Source organism: Vulpes vulpes, chromosome X (assembly GCF_048418805.1).
Source record: "Vulpes vulpes isolate BD-2025 chromosome X, VulVul3, whole genome shotgun sequence".
Classification (NCBI taxonomy): Eukaryota; Metazoa; Chordata; class Mammalia; order Carnivora; family Canidae; genus Vulpes; species Vulpes vulpes.
Window position 1 is genome coordinate 50,000,875 of NC_132796.1, and position 15,165 is coordinate 50,016,039.

General features: G+C 39.5%; 1 protein-coding gene across 8 annotated transcripts in view; it reads right to left on the reverse strand.

The window, feature by feature from the left end:
• OPHN1 (oligophrenin 1) overlaps nucleotides 1-15,165 on the reverse strand; it is a 575,184-nt gene that overhangs the window by 329,532 nt on the left and 230,487 nt on the right. For 4 of the 8 annotated variants that reach the window (XM_072744551.1, XM_072744552.1, XM_025986821.2 and 1 more), the window contains exon 4: nucleotides 7,646-7,707. The exons of the other annotated variants lie outside the window; for them this stretch is intronic. In XM_072744551.1, the coding sequence (XP_072600652.1) occupies nucleotides 7,646-7,707 (62 nt within the window). The remainder of the gene's footprint in view (nucleotides 1-7,645; nucleotides 7,708-15,165) is intronic. 8 annotated transcript variants of the gene reach the window in all.

Genomic DNA, 15,165 nt, shown 5'->3' on the forward strand with positions numbered 1-15,165 from the left:
TTGTTGTTGTTATTTATAGAACACTTTCATATTAATTATATCATTTGGAGTTCTTACAACAACCTTGGGAGGGGAGGATTATTTTCCTCATTATAAATATGAAAAAAGAGAAACAGCAAAATACCATGATTTCTTTGAAATCAACAATCAGTGGCATTGCCATTATGAGAACCTAAGAATACTTCCCCTACCTCCAAGACCTACTTCCAATACCACTTCTCTAGGAGTCTAGATGAAATGGTAGCAATATTCTGAGAAGCCAGTACCACACTGTTGAAAAGGATGAGTAATGACAGATTAAAGAACCCTGGCTACTGAATAAATAGGCTTAACAAAACTGAACTGCTCACAGGAAGTCATCCTATCAAGAAAAGGATGGTGCACCTCTCACTGCCTCTACAAAGTTCCAAAATTACCCTCACACTCCTAGGAAAAATAAATATTGATCAACTTAGGTGCTTCTACCTTTATGTCCAAATATGTCTGGCATGGGGAAAGGACCTGCATTTCTAACACTTTCCCAGGTGACACTGGTGCTGCAGGTGTAGGGACTACACAAAAAGATTATTTTTTAAGCTGCTAGAGTCTACACCAAAAAATAAAATACTTAGGAATATATCTAATGAAAAATGTACAAGATCTATGTGAGGAAACTACAAAACTGATGAAAGAAATTAAACGGTTAAATAAATGGAGAGATAATCCATGTTCAAAAATAAGAAGACAATATTTTTAGGATGTCAATTTATCCCAACTTGTTCTATACATGCAATGTAATCCTGATTAAAATCTCAGCAATTTATTTTGTGGATATTGACAAATTGATTCGAAAGTTCATACCTAATATTAAGTTTTACTACAAACCTACAGTAATCAAAACAGAAAAAAGGGGTTATCTGAAATCTCTCTATACTTTCTACTCAGTGTTTTTGTAAAACTAAAACTTCTCTAAAAAATAAGTCTATTAAGAAATATAAGCAAGATGGCGGAAGAGTAGGGTCCCCAAGTCACCTGTCCCCAACAAATTACCTAGATAACCTTCAAATCATCCTGAAACTCTACGAATTCGGCCTGAGATTTAAAGAGAGACCAGCTGGAACGCTACAGTGAGAAGAGTTCGCGCTTCTATCAAGGTAGGAAGACGGGGAAAAAGAAAAAAAGAAACAAAAGGCCTCCAAGGGGGAGGGGCCCCGCGAGGAGCCGGGCTGAGGCCTGGGCGAGTGTCCCCAGGACAGGAGAGCCCCATCCCGGAGGAGCAGGAGCTGCACCAACCTTCCCGGGCAGAAAGGGGCCCGCAGGGAGGTGGAGCAGGACCCAGGAGGGCGGGGATGCCCTCGGGCTCCCGGGGACACTAACAGACACCCGCAGCGCGCGCAGGAGAGTGCGCCGAGCTCCCTAAAGGGCTGCAGCGCGCACGGCGGGACCCGGAGCAGCTCCGAGGGGCTTGGGCGGCGGCTCCGCGGGGGGGGGGAGGGGGGGGGCTGCGGGGCGGGAGCAACAACAGCACAAGCCCCGGAGCACAGGGCACCCGGACACAGCCCAGGATCCGGCCTCCCCCCGGGACAGGCAGAGGCCAGGAGGGCCCAGGACAGCAAGGACGCTCCTGCCCCGAGCTGAGCAGATCAGCGGCCCAGCCCCGGAGCCTCCAGGCCCTGCAGACGGAGAGCCCCAGAGTTACTGCGGGGGCTGAATCCAGGTTCCCAGAGCTGCCCCCGCCACTGTGGCTGTTCCTCCTGGGGCCTCACGGGGTAAACAGCCCCCACTGAGCCCTGCACCAGGCAGGGGCAGAGCAGCTCCCCCAAGTGCTAACACCTGAAAATCAGCACAGCAGGCCCCTCCCCCAGAAGACCAGCGAGACGGACCACTTCCAGAGGAAGTCAAGGGACTTAAAGTATACAGAATCATAAGGTACTCCCCCGTGTTTTTTTGTTTTTTCTTGTTCTGTTTTGTGTTTTTTTTCTTTCTTTCTTTTTGATTTCTGATTGCTTCCCCCACCCCCCTTTTTTACTCCTTTCTTTCTTTTTCTTTCTCTTTTTCTTCTCTTTTTTCCCATTTTTTTCTTCTTTCTCTTTTTTCTTTTACTCTTTTCTTACCTTCTCTCTCTTTTTCTCCTTTTCCCAATACAACTTGTTTTTGGCCACTCTGCACTGAGCAAAATGACTAGAAGGAAAACCTCACCTCAAAAGAAAGAATCAGAAATAGTCCCCTCTCCCACAGAGTTAAAAAATCTAGATTACAATTCAGGTGTCAGAAAGCCAATCCAGAAGCACTATTATACAGCTACTGGTGGCTCTAGAAAGAACCATAAAGGACTCAAGAGACTTCATGACTGCAGAATTTAGATCCAATCAAGGCAGAAATTAAAAATCAATTAAATGAGATGCAATCCAATCTAGAAGTCCTAAAAACGAGGCTTAACGAGGTGAAAGAACGAGTGAGTGACATAGAAGACAAGTTGATGGCAAAGAGGGAAACTGAGGAAAAAAGAGACAGACAATTAAAAGACCATGAGGATAGATTAAGGGAAATAAATGACAGCCTGAGGAAGAAAAACCTACGTTTAATTGGGGTTCCTGAGGGCGCCGAAAGGGCCAGAGGGCCAGAATATGTATTTGAACAAATCCTAGCTGAAAACTTTCCAAATCTGGGAAGGGAAACAGGCATTCAGATCCAGGAAATAGAGAGATCCCCCCCTAAAATCAATAAAAACTGTTCAACACCTAGACATTTAATAGTGAAGCTTGCAAATTCCAAAGATAAGGAGAAGATCCTTAAAGCAGCAAGAGAAAAAAAGTCCCTGAATTTAATGGGGAGGAATATTAGGGTAACAGCAGACCTCTCCACAGAGACCTGGCAGGCCAGAAAGGGCTGGCAGCATATATTTAGGGTCCTAAATGAGAAGAACATGCAACCCAGAATGCTTTATCCAGCAAGGGTCTCATTCAAAATGGAAAGAGAGATAAAGAGCTTCCAAGACAGGCAGGAACTGAAAGAATATGTGACCTCCAAACCAGCTCTGCAAGAAATTTTAAGGGGGACTCTTAAAATTCCCCTTTAAGAAGAAGTTCAGTGGAACAATCCACAAAAACAAGGACTGAATAGATATCATGATGACACTAAACTCATATCTGTCAATAGTAACTCTGAACGTGAATGGGCTTAATGACCTCATCAAAAGGCGCAGGGTTTCAGACTGGATAAAAAAGCAGAACCCATCTATTTGCTGTCTACAAGAGAATCATTTTAGACAGAAGGACACCTACAACCTGAAAATAAGAGGTTGGAGAACCATTTACCATTCAAATGGTCCTCAAAAGAAAACAGGGGTAGCCATCCTCATATCAGATAAATTAAAATTTACCCTGAAGACTATAGTGAGAGACGAACAGGGACACTATCTCATACTCAAAGGATCTATCCAACAAGAGGACTTAACAATCCTCAATATATATGCCCCGAATGTGGGAGCTGCCAAATATTTAAACCAATTAATAACCAAACTGAAGAAATACTTTGATAATAATACACTTATACTTGGTGACTTCAATCTAGCTCTTTCTACCCTCGATCGGTCTCCTAAGCACAACATCTCCAAAGAAACGAGAGCTTTAAAGGATACACTGGACCAGATGGATTTCACAGATATCTACAGAACTTTACATCCAAACCCAACTGAATACACATTCTTCTCAAGTGCACATGGAACTTTCTCCAGAATAGACCACATACTGGGTCACAAATCGGGTCTGAACCGATACCAAAAGATCAAGATAGTCCCCTGTATATTCTCAGACCATAATGCCTTGAAATTAGAACTCAATCACAACAAGAAGTTTGGAAGGACCACAAACACGTGGAGGTTAAGGACCATCCTGCTAAATGATGAAAAGGTCAACCAGGACATTAAGGAAGAATTAAAAAGATTCATGGAAACTAATGAGAATGAAGATAAAACTGTTCAAAATCTTTGGGATGCAGCAAAAGCAGTCCTGAGGGGGAAATACATCGCAATACAAGCATCCATTCAAAAACTGGAAAGAACTCAAATACAAAAGCTCACCTTACACATAAAGGAACTAGAGAAAAAGCAACAAATAGACCCCACCCCCAGCAGAAGAAGACAGTTAATTAAAATTCGAGCAGAACTAAATGAAATCGAGACCAAAAGAACTGTGGAACAGATCCACAGAACCAGGAGTTGGTTCTTTGAAAGAATTAATAAGATAGATAAACCATTAGCCAACCTTATTAAAAAGAAGAGAAAGAAGACTCAAATTAATAAAATCATGAATGAGAAAGGAGAGATCACTACCAACACCAAGGAAATACAAACGATTTTAAAAACATATTATGAACAGCTCTACGCCAATAAATTAGGCAATCTAGAAGAAATGGACGCATTCCTGGAAAGCCACAAACTACCAAAACTAGAGCAGGAAGAAATAGAAAACCTGAACAGGCCAATAACCAGGGAGGAAATTGAAGCAGTCATCAAAAACCTCCCAAGACACAAGAGTCCAGGGCCAGATGGCTTCCCAGGGGAATTCTATCAAACGTTTAAAGTAGAAATCATACCTATTCTACTCAAGCTGTTTGGAAAGATAGAAAGAGATGGAGTACTTCCAAATTCGTTCTATGAGGCCAGCATCACCTTAATTCCAAAACCAGACAAAGACCCAACCAAAAAGGAGAATTACAGACCAATATCCCTGATGAACATGGATGCAAAAATTCTCAACAAGATACTAGCCAATAGGATCCAACAACACATTAAGAAAATTATTCACCATGACCAAGTAGGATTTATCCCCGGGACACAAGGCTGATTCAACACTCATAAAACAATCAATGTGATTCATCATATCAGCAAGACAAAAACCAAGAACCATATGATCCTCTCATTAGATGCAGAGAAAGCATTTGACAAAATACAGCATCCATTTCTGATCAAAACACTTCAGAGTGTTGGGATAGAGGGAACTTTCCTTGGCATCTTAAAAGCCATCTACGAAAAGCCCACAGCAAATATCATTCTCAATGGGGAAGCACTGGGAGCCTTTCCCCTAAGATCAGGAACAAGACAGGGATGTCCACTCTCACAACTGCTATTCAACATAGTAGTGGAAGTCCTCTCCTCAGCAATCAGACAACAAAAAGACATTAAAGGCATTCAAATTGGCCAAGAAGAAGTCAAACTCTCCCTCTTCGCCGATGACATGATACTCTACATAGAAAACCCAAAAGCAAAAAAAAAAAAAAAAACAAACAAAAAGAAAGAAAACCCAAAAGCCTCCACCCCAAGATTGCTAGAACTCATACAGCAATTTGGTAGCATAGCAGGATACAAAATCAATGCCCAGAAATCAATGGCATTTCTAAACACTAACAATGAGACTGAAGAAAGAGAAATTAAGGAGTCAATAACATTTACAATTGCACCCAAAATCATAAGATACCTAGGAATAAACCTAACCAAAGAGGTAAGGGATCTATACCCTAAACTATAGAACACTTCTGAAAGAAATTGAGGAAGACACAAAGAGATGGAAAAATATTCCATGCTCATGGATTGGCAGAATTAATATTGTAAAAATGTCAATGTTACCCAGGGCTATTTACACGTTTAATGCAATCCCTATCAAAATACCATGGACTTTCTTTAGAGAGTTATAACAAATTATTTTAAGATTTGTGTGGAATCAGAAAAGACCCCGAATAGCAAGGGGAATTTTAAAAAAGAAAACCATAGCTGGGGGCATCACAATGCCAGATTTCAGGTTGTACTACAAAGCTGTGGTCATCAAGACAGTGTGGTACTGGCATAAAAACAGACACATTGATCAATGGAACAGAATAGAGAACCCAGAAGTGGACCCTGAAATGTATGGTCAACTAATATTCGATAAAGGAGGAAAGACTATCCATTGGAAGAAAGACAGTCTATTCAATAAATGGTGCTGGGAAAATTGGACATCCACATGCAGAAGAATGAAACTGGACCACTCTCTTTCACCATACACAAAGGTAAACTCAAAATGGATGAGAGATTTAAATGTGAGACAAGATTCCATCAAAATCCTTGAGGAGAACACAGGCAACACCCTTTTTGAACTTGGCCACAGTAACTTCTTGCAAGATACATCCACAAAGGCAAAAGAAACAAAAGCAAAAACGAACTATTGGGACTTCATCAAGATAAGAAGCTTTTGCACAGCAAAGGATACAGTCAACAAAACTAAAAGACAACCTACAGAATGGGAGAAGATATTTGCAAATGACATATCAGATAAAGGGCTAGTTTCCAAAATCTATAAAGAACTTATTAAACTCAACACGAAAGAAACAAACAATCCAATCATGAAATGGGCAAAAGACATGAAGAGAAATCTCACAGAGGAAGACATGGACATGGCCAACATGCACATGAGAAAATGCTCTGCATCACTTGCCCTCAGGGAAATACAAATCAAAACCACAATGAGATACCACCTCACACCAGTGAGAATGGGGAAAATTAACAAGGCAGGAAACAACAAATGTTGGAGAGGATGCGGAGAAAAGGGAACCCTCTTACACTGTTGGTGGGAATGTGAACTGGTGCAGCCACTCTGCAAAACTGTGTGGAGGTTCCTCAAAGAGTTAAAAATAGACCTGCCCTATGACCCAGCAATTGCACCTTTGGGGATTTACCCCAAAGATTCATATGCAATGAAACGCCGAGACACCTGCACCCCGATGTTTCTAGCAGCAATATCCACAATAGCCAAACTGTGGAAGGAGCCTCGGTGTCCATCGAAAGATGAATGGATAAAGAAGATGTGGTTTATGTATACAATGGAATATTACTCAGCCATTAGAAACGACAAATACCCACCATTTGCTTCAACGTGGATGGAACTGGAGGGTATTATGCTGAGTGCAGTAAGTCAATCGGAGAAGGAAAAACAGTGTATGTTCTCATTCATTTGGGGAATATAAATAATAGTGAAAGGGAATATAAAGGGAGGGAAAAGAAATGTGTGGGAAATATCAGGGAGACAGAACATAAAGACTCCTAACTCTGGGAAACGAACTAGGGGTGGTTGGAATGGGAGGAGGGCGGGGGGTGGGGGGGAATGGGTGACGGGCACTGAGGCGGATACTTGACGGGATGAGCACTGGGTGTTTTTCTGTATATTGGTAAATTGAACACCAATAAAAATTAATTTATAAAAAAAAGAAATATACTATAAATGTAAGGAAAAGTCTCCATACTGGTTTAAATAAAACAATTATATTCAAATATACATAAAGTCTATATTATTACTTCTATAAGCAGAGAAAGAGATAAATGAATAATTTAAGAACACTATGGGCCATAATTTCTTTCTACATGTTCAATAGCCTGGTTTAATGTCCTTTGAAACCCCTTCTTGCTGATACGAACAGGAATGTGATTTCCACACTAATTTTTCTCTACCTAATGCTCAACTCCTGGGGTAAAAGCTTGAGATAGAATAACCAGATCTATTTCCTGAATATCTTTACTGTTCTAAACAGCCATGAGACAGAAACTGAAACAACAGTATGAATACAATGAATGAGGACAGAAAAATCCCCAATATCAGGCAAGATATCAGTTCAAGGCCCAGTATTAGTTACCTACCATCATCATCCTCTCATTTTCTACTTCATTGAGCAATTCGGCAAATTCCTTGAAGGATTCAGCTAGAAGGACAGAATAAAAAATAAACCAAATTAACCACAGTACTTGATAGGGAAGTGGGCAGAGATCTGAGTGATATAAGTTAGGGACCAGTGCTCCAAACTGGCCTGGAAACTAGAGGAAGGCATCAAACCTAAGGCCAAGAGGAGAATGTGTTCAGTACTGTTGAATGCTTTTGTTTGTTTGTTTGTTTTTTTGCAATTCCACTATCCAAAAGATTTTTTTCCCTCCAGTTTTATTGAGATATAATCGACATACAACACTATGTAAGTTTAAGGATAGGAACTATTCTCTTGGCAACTTTCAAATATACCACATTGTCATGCTAATTAGTCATTATATTGTACATTACATACTCAGTTCTTATTTATCTTATGAATGTAAGTTTGTACCTTTTCATTACCTTCATTCAATAACCCCAACCCCCACCTCTGGCAATGACAAAAATGATTTCTTTTAGTATGAGTTTGTTTTTTAGGTTCCACATATAAGTGAAAGCATACATTATTTCTTTTTCTCTTTGATTTATTTCACTTAGCATAATACCATAAAGATCCATTCATGTTGTCACAAATGGCAGAATATCCATCTATTTTATGACTGAATAGTTCCAGTGTATGTGTGTATTATATAGATATATATGTATATATATATACACATATATATATATCAACTTAAGTTGTTTCCAATTCTTGGCTATTGCAGATAATGCTGCATTGAACACAGGAATGCCAATGTCTCTTCAACATAATAATTTAATTGCCTTTGGATATATACCAAGATGTGGAATTGCTGGATCATAAGGTAATTCTATTCCAAATTTTTTGAGGGACCTCCATTCTATTATCCACAGTAGCTGCACCAATTTACATTCCTACAAACAGATTCCTATTTATCCATATCTTTGCCAACATTTACCATCTCTTGTCTTTTTGATGAAAGCCATTCTAAGTGAGGGAATATCTCATTGTGGTTTTAATTGCATTTCCCTTATGATTAGTGATATAAAGCGAGTTTCATGTATCTATTGGCTATTTTAATATCTTCTTTGGAGCAACGTCAATTCAAGTCTCTTGCCCATTTTAATTGGATTATTTGGGTTCTTTGTTTGTAGTGCTATTGAGTTGTAGTTATTTGTATGTTTTGGCTATTGACCCCTTATCAGATATACAAATTGCAAATATTATCTCCTATTCCATAGGTTGCCTTTTCATTTTTTAAAGATTTAATTTGTTTGAGAGAGAGAACCAGAGAGAGACAGAGACAGAGAGACAGAGAGAGAACTATCAGCGGGGAGGGGCAGAGGGAGAGGGAGAAGTAGATTCTCCCCAGAGCAGGGAACCCTACACAGGACTCAATCCCAGGATTCTGGGATCATAACCTGAGTCTACAGCAGACACTTAACTGACTGAACAACCCAGGGACCCCTGCCGTTTTTTTTTTTTTTTTTTTAGATTTTACTAATCTATTCATGAGAGACACAGAGAGAAAGAGAGGCAGCAACACAGGCAGAGGGAGAAGCAGGCTCCATGCAGGAAGCCCAACTCAGGACTCCATCCTGGGTCTCCAGGATCACACCCTGGGCTGAAAGTGGCGCTAAAATGCTGAGCCACCTGGGCTGCCCACCCCTGCCTTTTGTTGATTGTTTCTTTGGCTGTGCAGAAGAATTTTAGTTTGATGCAGTCCTTCTTATTGATTTTTATGTTTGTCATATCAAAAAAATTGCCAAGGCTCTATCAAGAAGCTTTTTCTCTGAGATTTTTTCTAGAATTTTATGGTTTCAGGTCTTACATTTAAGTATAATCCATTTCAGGTTAACTTTTGTGAATAGTATAAGATTGGGATCTACTAACATTATTTTATATGTGAATATCTAACTTTCCCAGAAACAGTTAATGAAGAGACTATCTTTTCTCTACTGTATATTCTTACCTCCTTCATGTTAGATTAATTGACCAGATAAGTTTGAGTTGATTTCTGGTCTCACTATTCTGTTCCACTTGACCTATATACCTGTTTTTGTGAGTACCATACTGTTTTGATTACTACATCTTTGTAATATTATTTGAAATCAGGGAGGATGATGCCTTTAGCTTTGTTCTTGCTTCTCAAGATTGCTTTGACAATTCAAGGTCTCTTGTGGTTGAATAAAACTGTGAGGAATATTTGTTCTAGTGTGTGAAAGATGCTGGTGGTATTTTAATAGGGATTGCATTCAAGTTGTAGATTGCATTAGGTAGTATGGACATTTTAACATTATCAATTATGCCAATTCGAGACGTATGTCTTTCCATTTATTTGTGTCATCTTCAACTTCTTTCATCAATGTCTTACAGTTTTCAGAGTATAATCTTTCACCACCTTGGTTAAATCAATTCCTACTTATTTTGGTTATTATGCTCTTGGAAATGAAATCATTGTCTTTCTTTTGCAGATAATTTATTTTGTTGTGTTTTATAAAACTTTTGGTTCTCTTCACCCATGTCACTCCTTACCACACAATTTTCTGGTAAAGACTTTTTTTTTGGTATGTTTTTCTATTGGCATTCGATATGCCAACATATAGCATAAAATCCAGTGCTGATCCTGTCAACTGCCCCCCTCAGTGTCCATCACACAGTCACCCCAAACCCCTGCCATCCTCTCTTTCCACCACCCCTTGTTCTTTCCCAGAGTTAGGTGTCTCTCATGTCCTGTCACCCTCACTGATATTTCTCACTCATTTTCTCTCCTTTCTCCTTTAATCCCTAACACTATATTTTATATTCCCAAAATGAATGAGATCATATAATGTTAGTCCTTCTCCGATTGACTTGCTTCACGCAGCAAAATACCCTCCAGTTCCATCCACATTGAAGCAAATAGTGGTATTTGTCATTTCTAATGGCTGAGTAATATTCCATTGTATACATAGATCACATCTTCTTTATCCATTCATCTTTCAATGGACACTGAGGCTATTTCCACAGTTTGGCTATTGTGGCTATTGCTGCTATAAACATTGGGGTGCAGGTGTCCTGCTGTTTCACTGCATCTCTATCATTGGGGTAAATCCCCAACAGTGCAATTGCTGGATCATAGGGCAGTTCTATTTTTAACTCTATTTAACCCCCACACAGTTCTATTTTTAACTCTTTTTTAACCTCCTCAAGGTTTTCCAGAGTGGCTGTACCAGTTCACATTCTCACCAACAGTGCAAGAGGGTTCCCCTTTCTCCACATCCTATCCAACATTTGTTGTTTCCTGTCTTGTTACTTCTCACCATTCTCACTGGTGTGAGGTGGTATCTCATTGTGGTTTTGATTTGTATTTCCCTGATGGCAAGTGATGCAGAGCATTTTCTCATATGCTTGTTGGCCATCTCTATGTCCTCCATGTGAAGTTTCTGTTCATGCCTTTTGCCCATTTCATGATTGGATTGTTTCTTTCTTTGCTGTTGAGTTTAATAAGTTCTTAATAGATCTTGGAAACTAGCCCTTCATCTCATATGTCATTTACAAATATCTTCTCACATTCAGTAGGCTTTTAGTTTTGTTGACTATTTCTTTTACTGTGCAGAAGCTTTTTATCTTGATTAAGTCTCAATGATTCGATTTGCTTTTGTTTCCCTTGCCTTCATACATGTATCTTGCAAGAACTTGCGGTGGCCAAGTATGAAAAGGATGTTGCCTGTGTTCGCCTCTATGATATTAATGGGTTCTTGTCTCACATTTAGATATTTCATCCATTTTTCAGTTTATCTTTGTTGTATGCTGTAGGAGAATGGTCTAGTTTCATTTGTCTGAACATGGCTGTCCAATTTTCCAAGCACCATTGATTAAAGAAACTGTCCTTTTTCTACTGGATACTCTTTCCTGCTTTGTCAAATAATAGTTGACCATAGAGTTGAGGACCCATTTCTGGGTTCTCTATTCTGTTCCATTGATCTATGAGTCGGTTTTTGTGCCAGTACCACACTGTCTTGATGACCACAGCTTTGTAGTACAACCTGAAATCTGGCATTGTGATGCCTCCAATCTGGTTTTCTTTTTCAATATTCCCCTGGCTATTTGGGGTCTTTTCTGATTCCACACAAATCTTAAGATTATTCATTCCAACTCTCTAAAGAAAGTCCATGGTATTTTGATAGGGATTGCATTAAATGTGTAAATTGCCCTGGGTAGCATTGACATTTTCACACTATTAATTCTTCCAATCCATGAGCATGGAATATTTTTCCATCTCTTTGTGTCTGCCTCAATTTCTTTCAGAAGTGTTCTATAGTTTTTAGGGTATAGATACATTACCTCTTTGGGGAGGTTTATTCGTAGGTATCTTATGGTTTTGGGTGCCATTGTAAATGGGATGGACTCCTTCATTTCTCTTTCTTCAGTCTCATTGTTAGTGTAGAGAAATGCCACTGATTTCTGGGCATTGATTTTGTATCCTGCCACACTGCCAAATTGCTGTATGAGTTCTAGCAATATTGGGGTGGAGTCTTTTGGGTTTTCCCTGTATAATACAGTATCATGTCATCTGCGAAGAGGGAGAGTTTAACTTCTTTGCCCATTTGAATGCCTTTTATTTCTTTTTGTTGCCTGATTGCTGAGGCTAGGACTTCTAGTACTATGTTGAATAGCAGTGGTGAGAGAGGACATCCCTGTCATGTTCCTGATTTTAGGGGAAAGGTTCCCAGTGCTTCCCCATTGAGAATGATATTGGCTGTGGGCTTACTGTAAATGGCTTTGAAGATGCTGAGGAATGTTCCCTCTATCCCTACACTCTGAAGAGTATTGATCAGGAATGGATGCTGTATTTTGTGAAATGCTTTCTCTGCATCTAATGCAAGGATCATATGGTTCTTGTTTTTTCTCATGTTGATATGATCTATCACGTTAATTGTTTTAACAGTGTTGAACCAGCCTTGCACCCTGGGGATAAATCCCACTTGGTCATGGTGAATAATCTTCTTAATATACTGTTGGATCCTATTGGCCAGTATCTTGTTGAGAATTTCTGCATATGTGTTCCACACGGATTTTAGTCTATAATTGTCCTTTTTGGTGGATTCTTTGGTTTTGGAATTATGGTGATGCTGGGCTCATCAAATGAGTTTGGAAGTATTCCATGGCTTTCTATGTTTTGGAAGAGCTTTAGTAGAATAGGCATTGTTTCTTCTTTAAAGTTTGATAGAAGTCCTCTGGGAAGCCATTTGGTCCTGGACATCTGTGTCATGGGAGGTTTTTCATGACTCCTTCAATTTCTTCCCTGGTTATTGGCCTGTTCAGGATTTCTATTTCTTCCTGTTCCAGTTTTGGTGTTTGTGGTTTTCCAGAAATACATCCATATCTTCTAGATTGCCTAATTTATTGGCATATAGCTGCTCAAAATATGTTTTTTAAATCGTTCGTATTTCCTTGGGATTGGTTGTGATCTCTCCTTTTTCATTCATGATTTTATTAATTTGACTCTTTTTTTTCTTTTGTTTGTAATAAGACTGTCTAATGGTTTATCTATCTTATTAATTCGTTCAAAGAACCCACTCCTGGTTTTGTTGATCTGTTCTACAGTTATTCTGGTCTCTAGTTAATTGAGTTCTGCTCGAATCTTTATTATCTCTCTTTACTTGGTGTAGGTTTTATTTGCAGTTCTTTCTCAAGTTCCTTTTGACTCAAGGTTAGCTTGTGTATTTGAGTTTTTTTCCAATTTTTTGAGGGAGGCTTGATTTGTGATGTATTTTCCGCTCAGGACTCGCTTTGCTCTATCCCAAACATTTTGAACAGTTGTATTTTCATTTTTATTAGTTTCCATGAATCTTTTTAATTCTCTAATTTCCTGGTTGACCCTTTCATTTTTCAGCAGGATGGTCTTTAACCTCCACATGGTTGAATTCCTTCCGAATGTCTTCTTGTGATTGAGTTCTAGTTTCAAAGCATTATGGTCTGAAAACATGCAGGGGACAATCCCAGTCTTTTGGTATCAGTTGAGACGTGATTTGTGACCCAGTATGTGGTCTATTCTGGAGAAAGTTCCATGTGCACTTGAGAAGAATGTGTATTCACTTGAATTTGGATGTAAAGTTCTGTAAATATCTGTGAAATCCATCTGGTCCAGTGTATCATTTAAAGTTCTTGTTTCTTTGGAGATGTTGTGCTTAGAAAATCTGTCATTTGCAGAAGGTGCCATGTTGAAGTCTCCCAGTATAAGTGTATTATTACATAAGAATGTCTTAACTTTGGTTATTAATTGATTCATGTACTTGGCAGCTCCCACATTCAGGGCATAAATATTCATGATTGTTAGGTCCTCTTGTTGGATAGATCCATTAAGTATGATATAGTGTCCCTCTTCATCTCCTACTACAGTCTTTGGGTTAACCTTTAATTTATCTGATATGAGGATGGCTACCCCTGCTTTCATTTGAGGACCATTTGAAAGGGAAATGGTTTTCTAACCTTTCATTTTCAGGCGGTAGGTGTCCTTAGGTCTAAGGATCATTAAGCCCATTCACGTTCAGAGTTACTTGAAAGATATGAATTTAGCATCATCACAATACCTATTCAGTCCCTTTTTTGTGTGCATTATTTCCTTGGACCTTCTCTCTTTCACAGTCTCCCTTAATATTTCTTGCAGAGCTGGTTTGGTGGTCACATGGTCTTTCAGTTTCTGCCTATCTTGGAAGCTCTTTATCTCTCCTCCTATTCTGAATGAGAGCCTTGCTGGTAAAGTATTGTTAGCTGCAGGTTCTTCTCATTTAGGACCTGAATATATCCTGCTGGCCCTTTCTGGCCTGCCAGGTCTCTATGGAGAGGTCTGCTTTTAATCTTTCTGCCCATATAAGTTAGAGATCTCTTGTCTCCCAGCTTTAAGGTTTTTCTATTTAGCTTTGGAATTTTCAAGTTTCTCTATTAAATATCGAGGTGTTGAATGGTTTTTATTGATTTTAGGGGCGGGCCTCTATCCTCCGGATCTGAATGCCTGTTTCTCTCCTCAAATTAGGGAAGTTCTCAGCCATGATTTGTTCAAAAATGCTTTCTGGTCTTGTCCCTCTCAACACCCGCTGGAACCCCAATTATTTTTTTTTTAATAGTAGCACTCATTTTTATTTATTTATTTATTTATGATAGTCATACAGAGAGAGAGAGAGAGAGAGGCAGAGACACAGGCAGAGGGAGAAGCAGGCTCCATGCACCGGGAGCCTGACGTGGGATTCGATCCCGGGTCTCCAGGATCGCACCCTGGGCCAAAGGCAGGCGCCAAACCGCTGCGCCACCCAGGGATCCCTGGAACCCCAATTAAACGTAGTTTTTTTTCCTTCTGAGGCTGTCATTTCTTTCCCTTAAGCTTTCCTTGATGGTCTTTTAATTTTTTTTCTCTTTTTTCCGCAGCTTCCTTGTCATTAACTTGTCTTCTATGTCACTCACTCTGTCTTCTACCTCATTAACCCTCATCATTAGGACCTCCAGTTTGGATTGCATCTC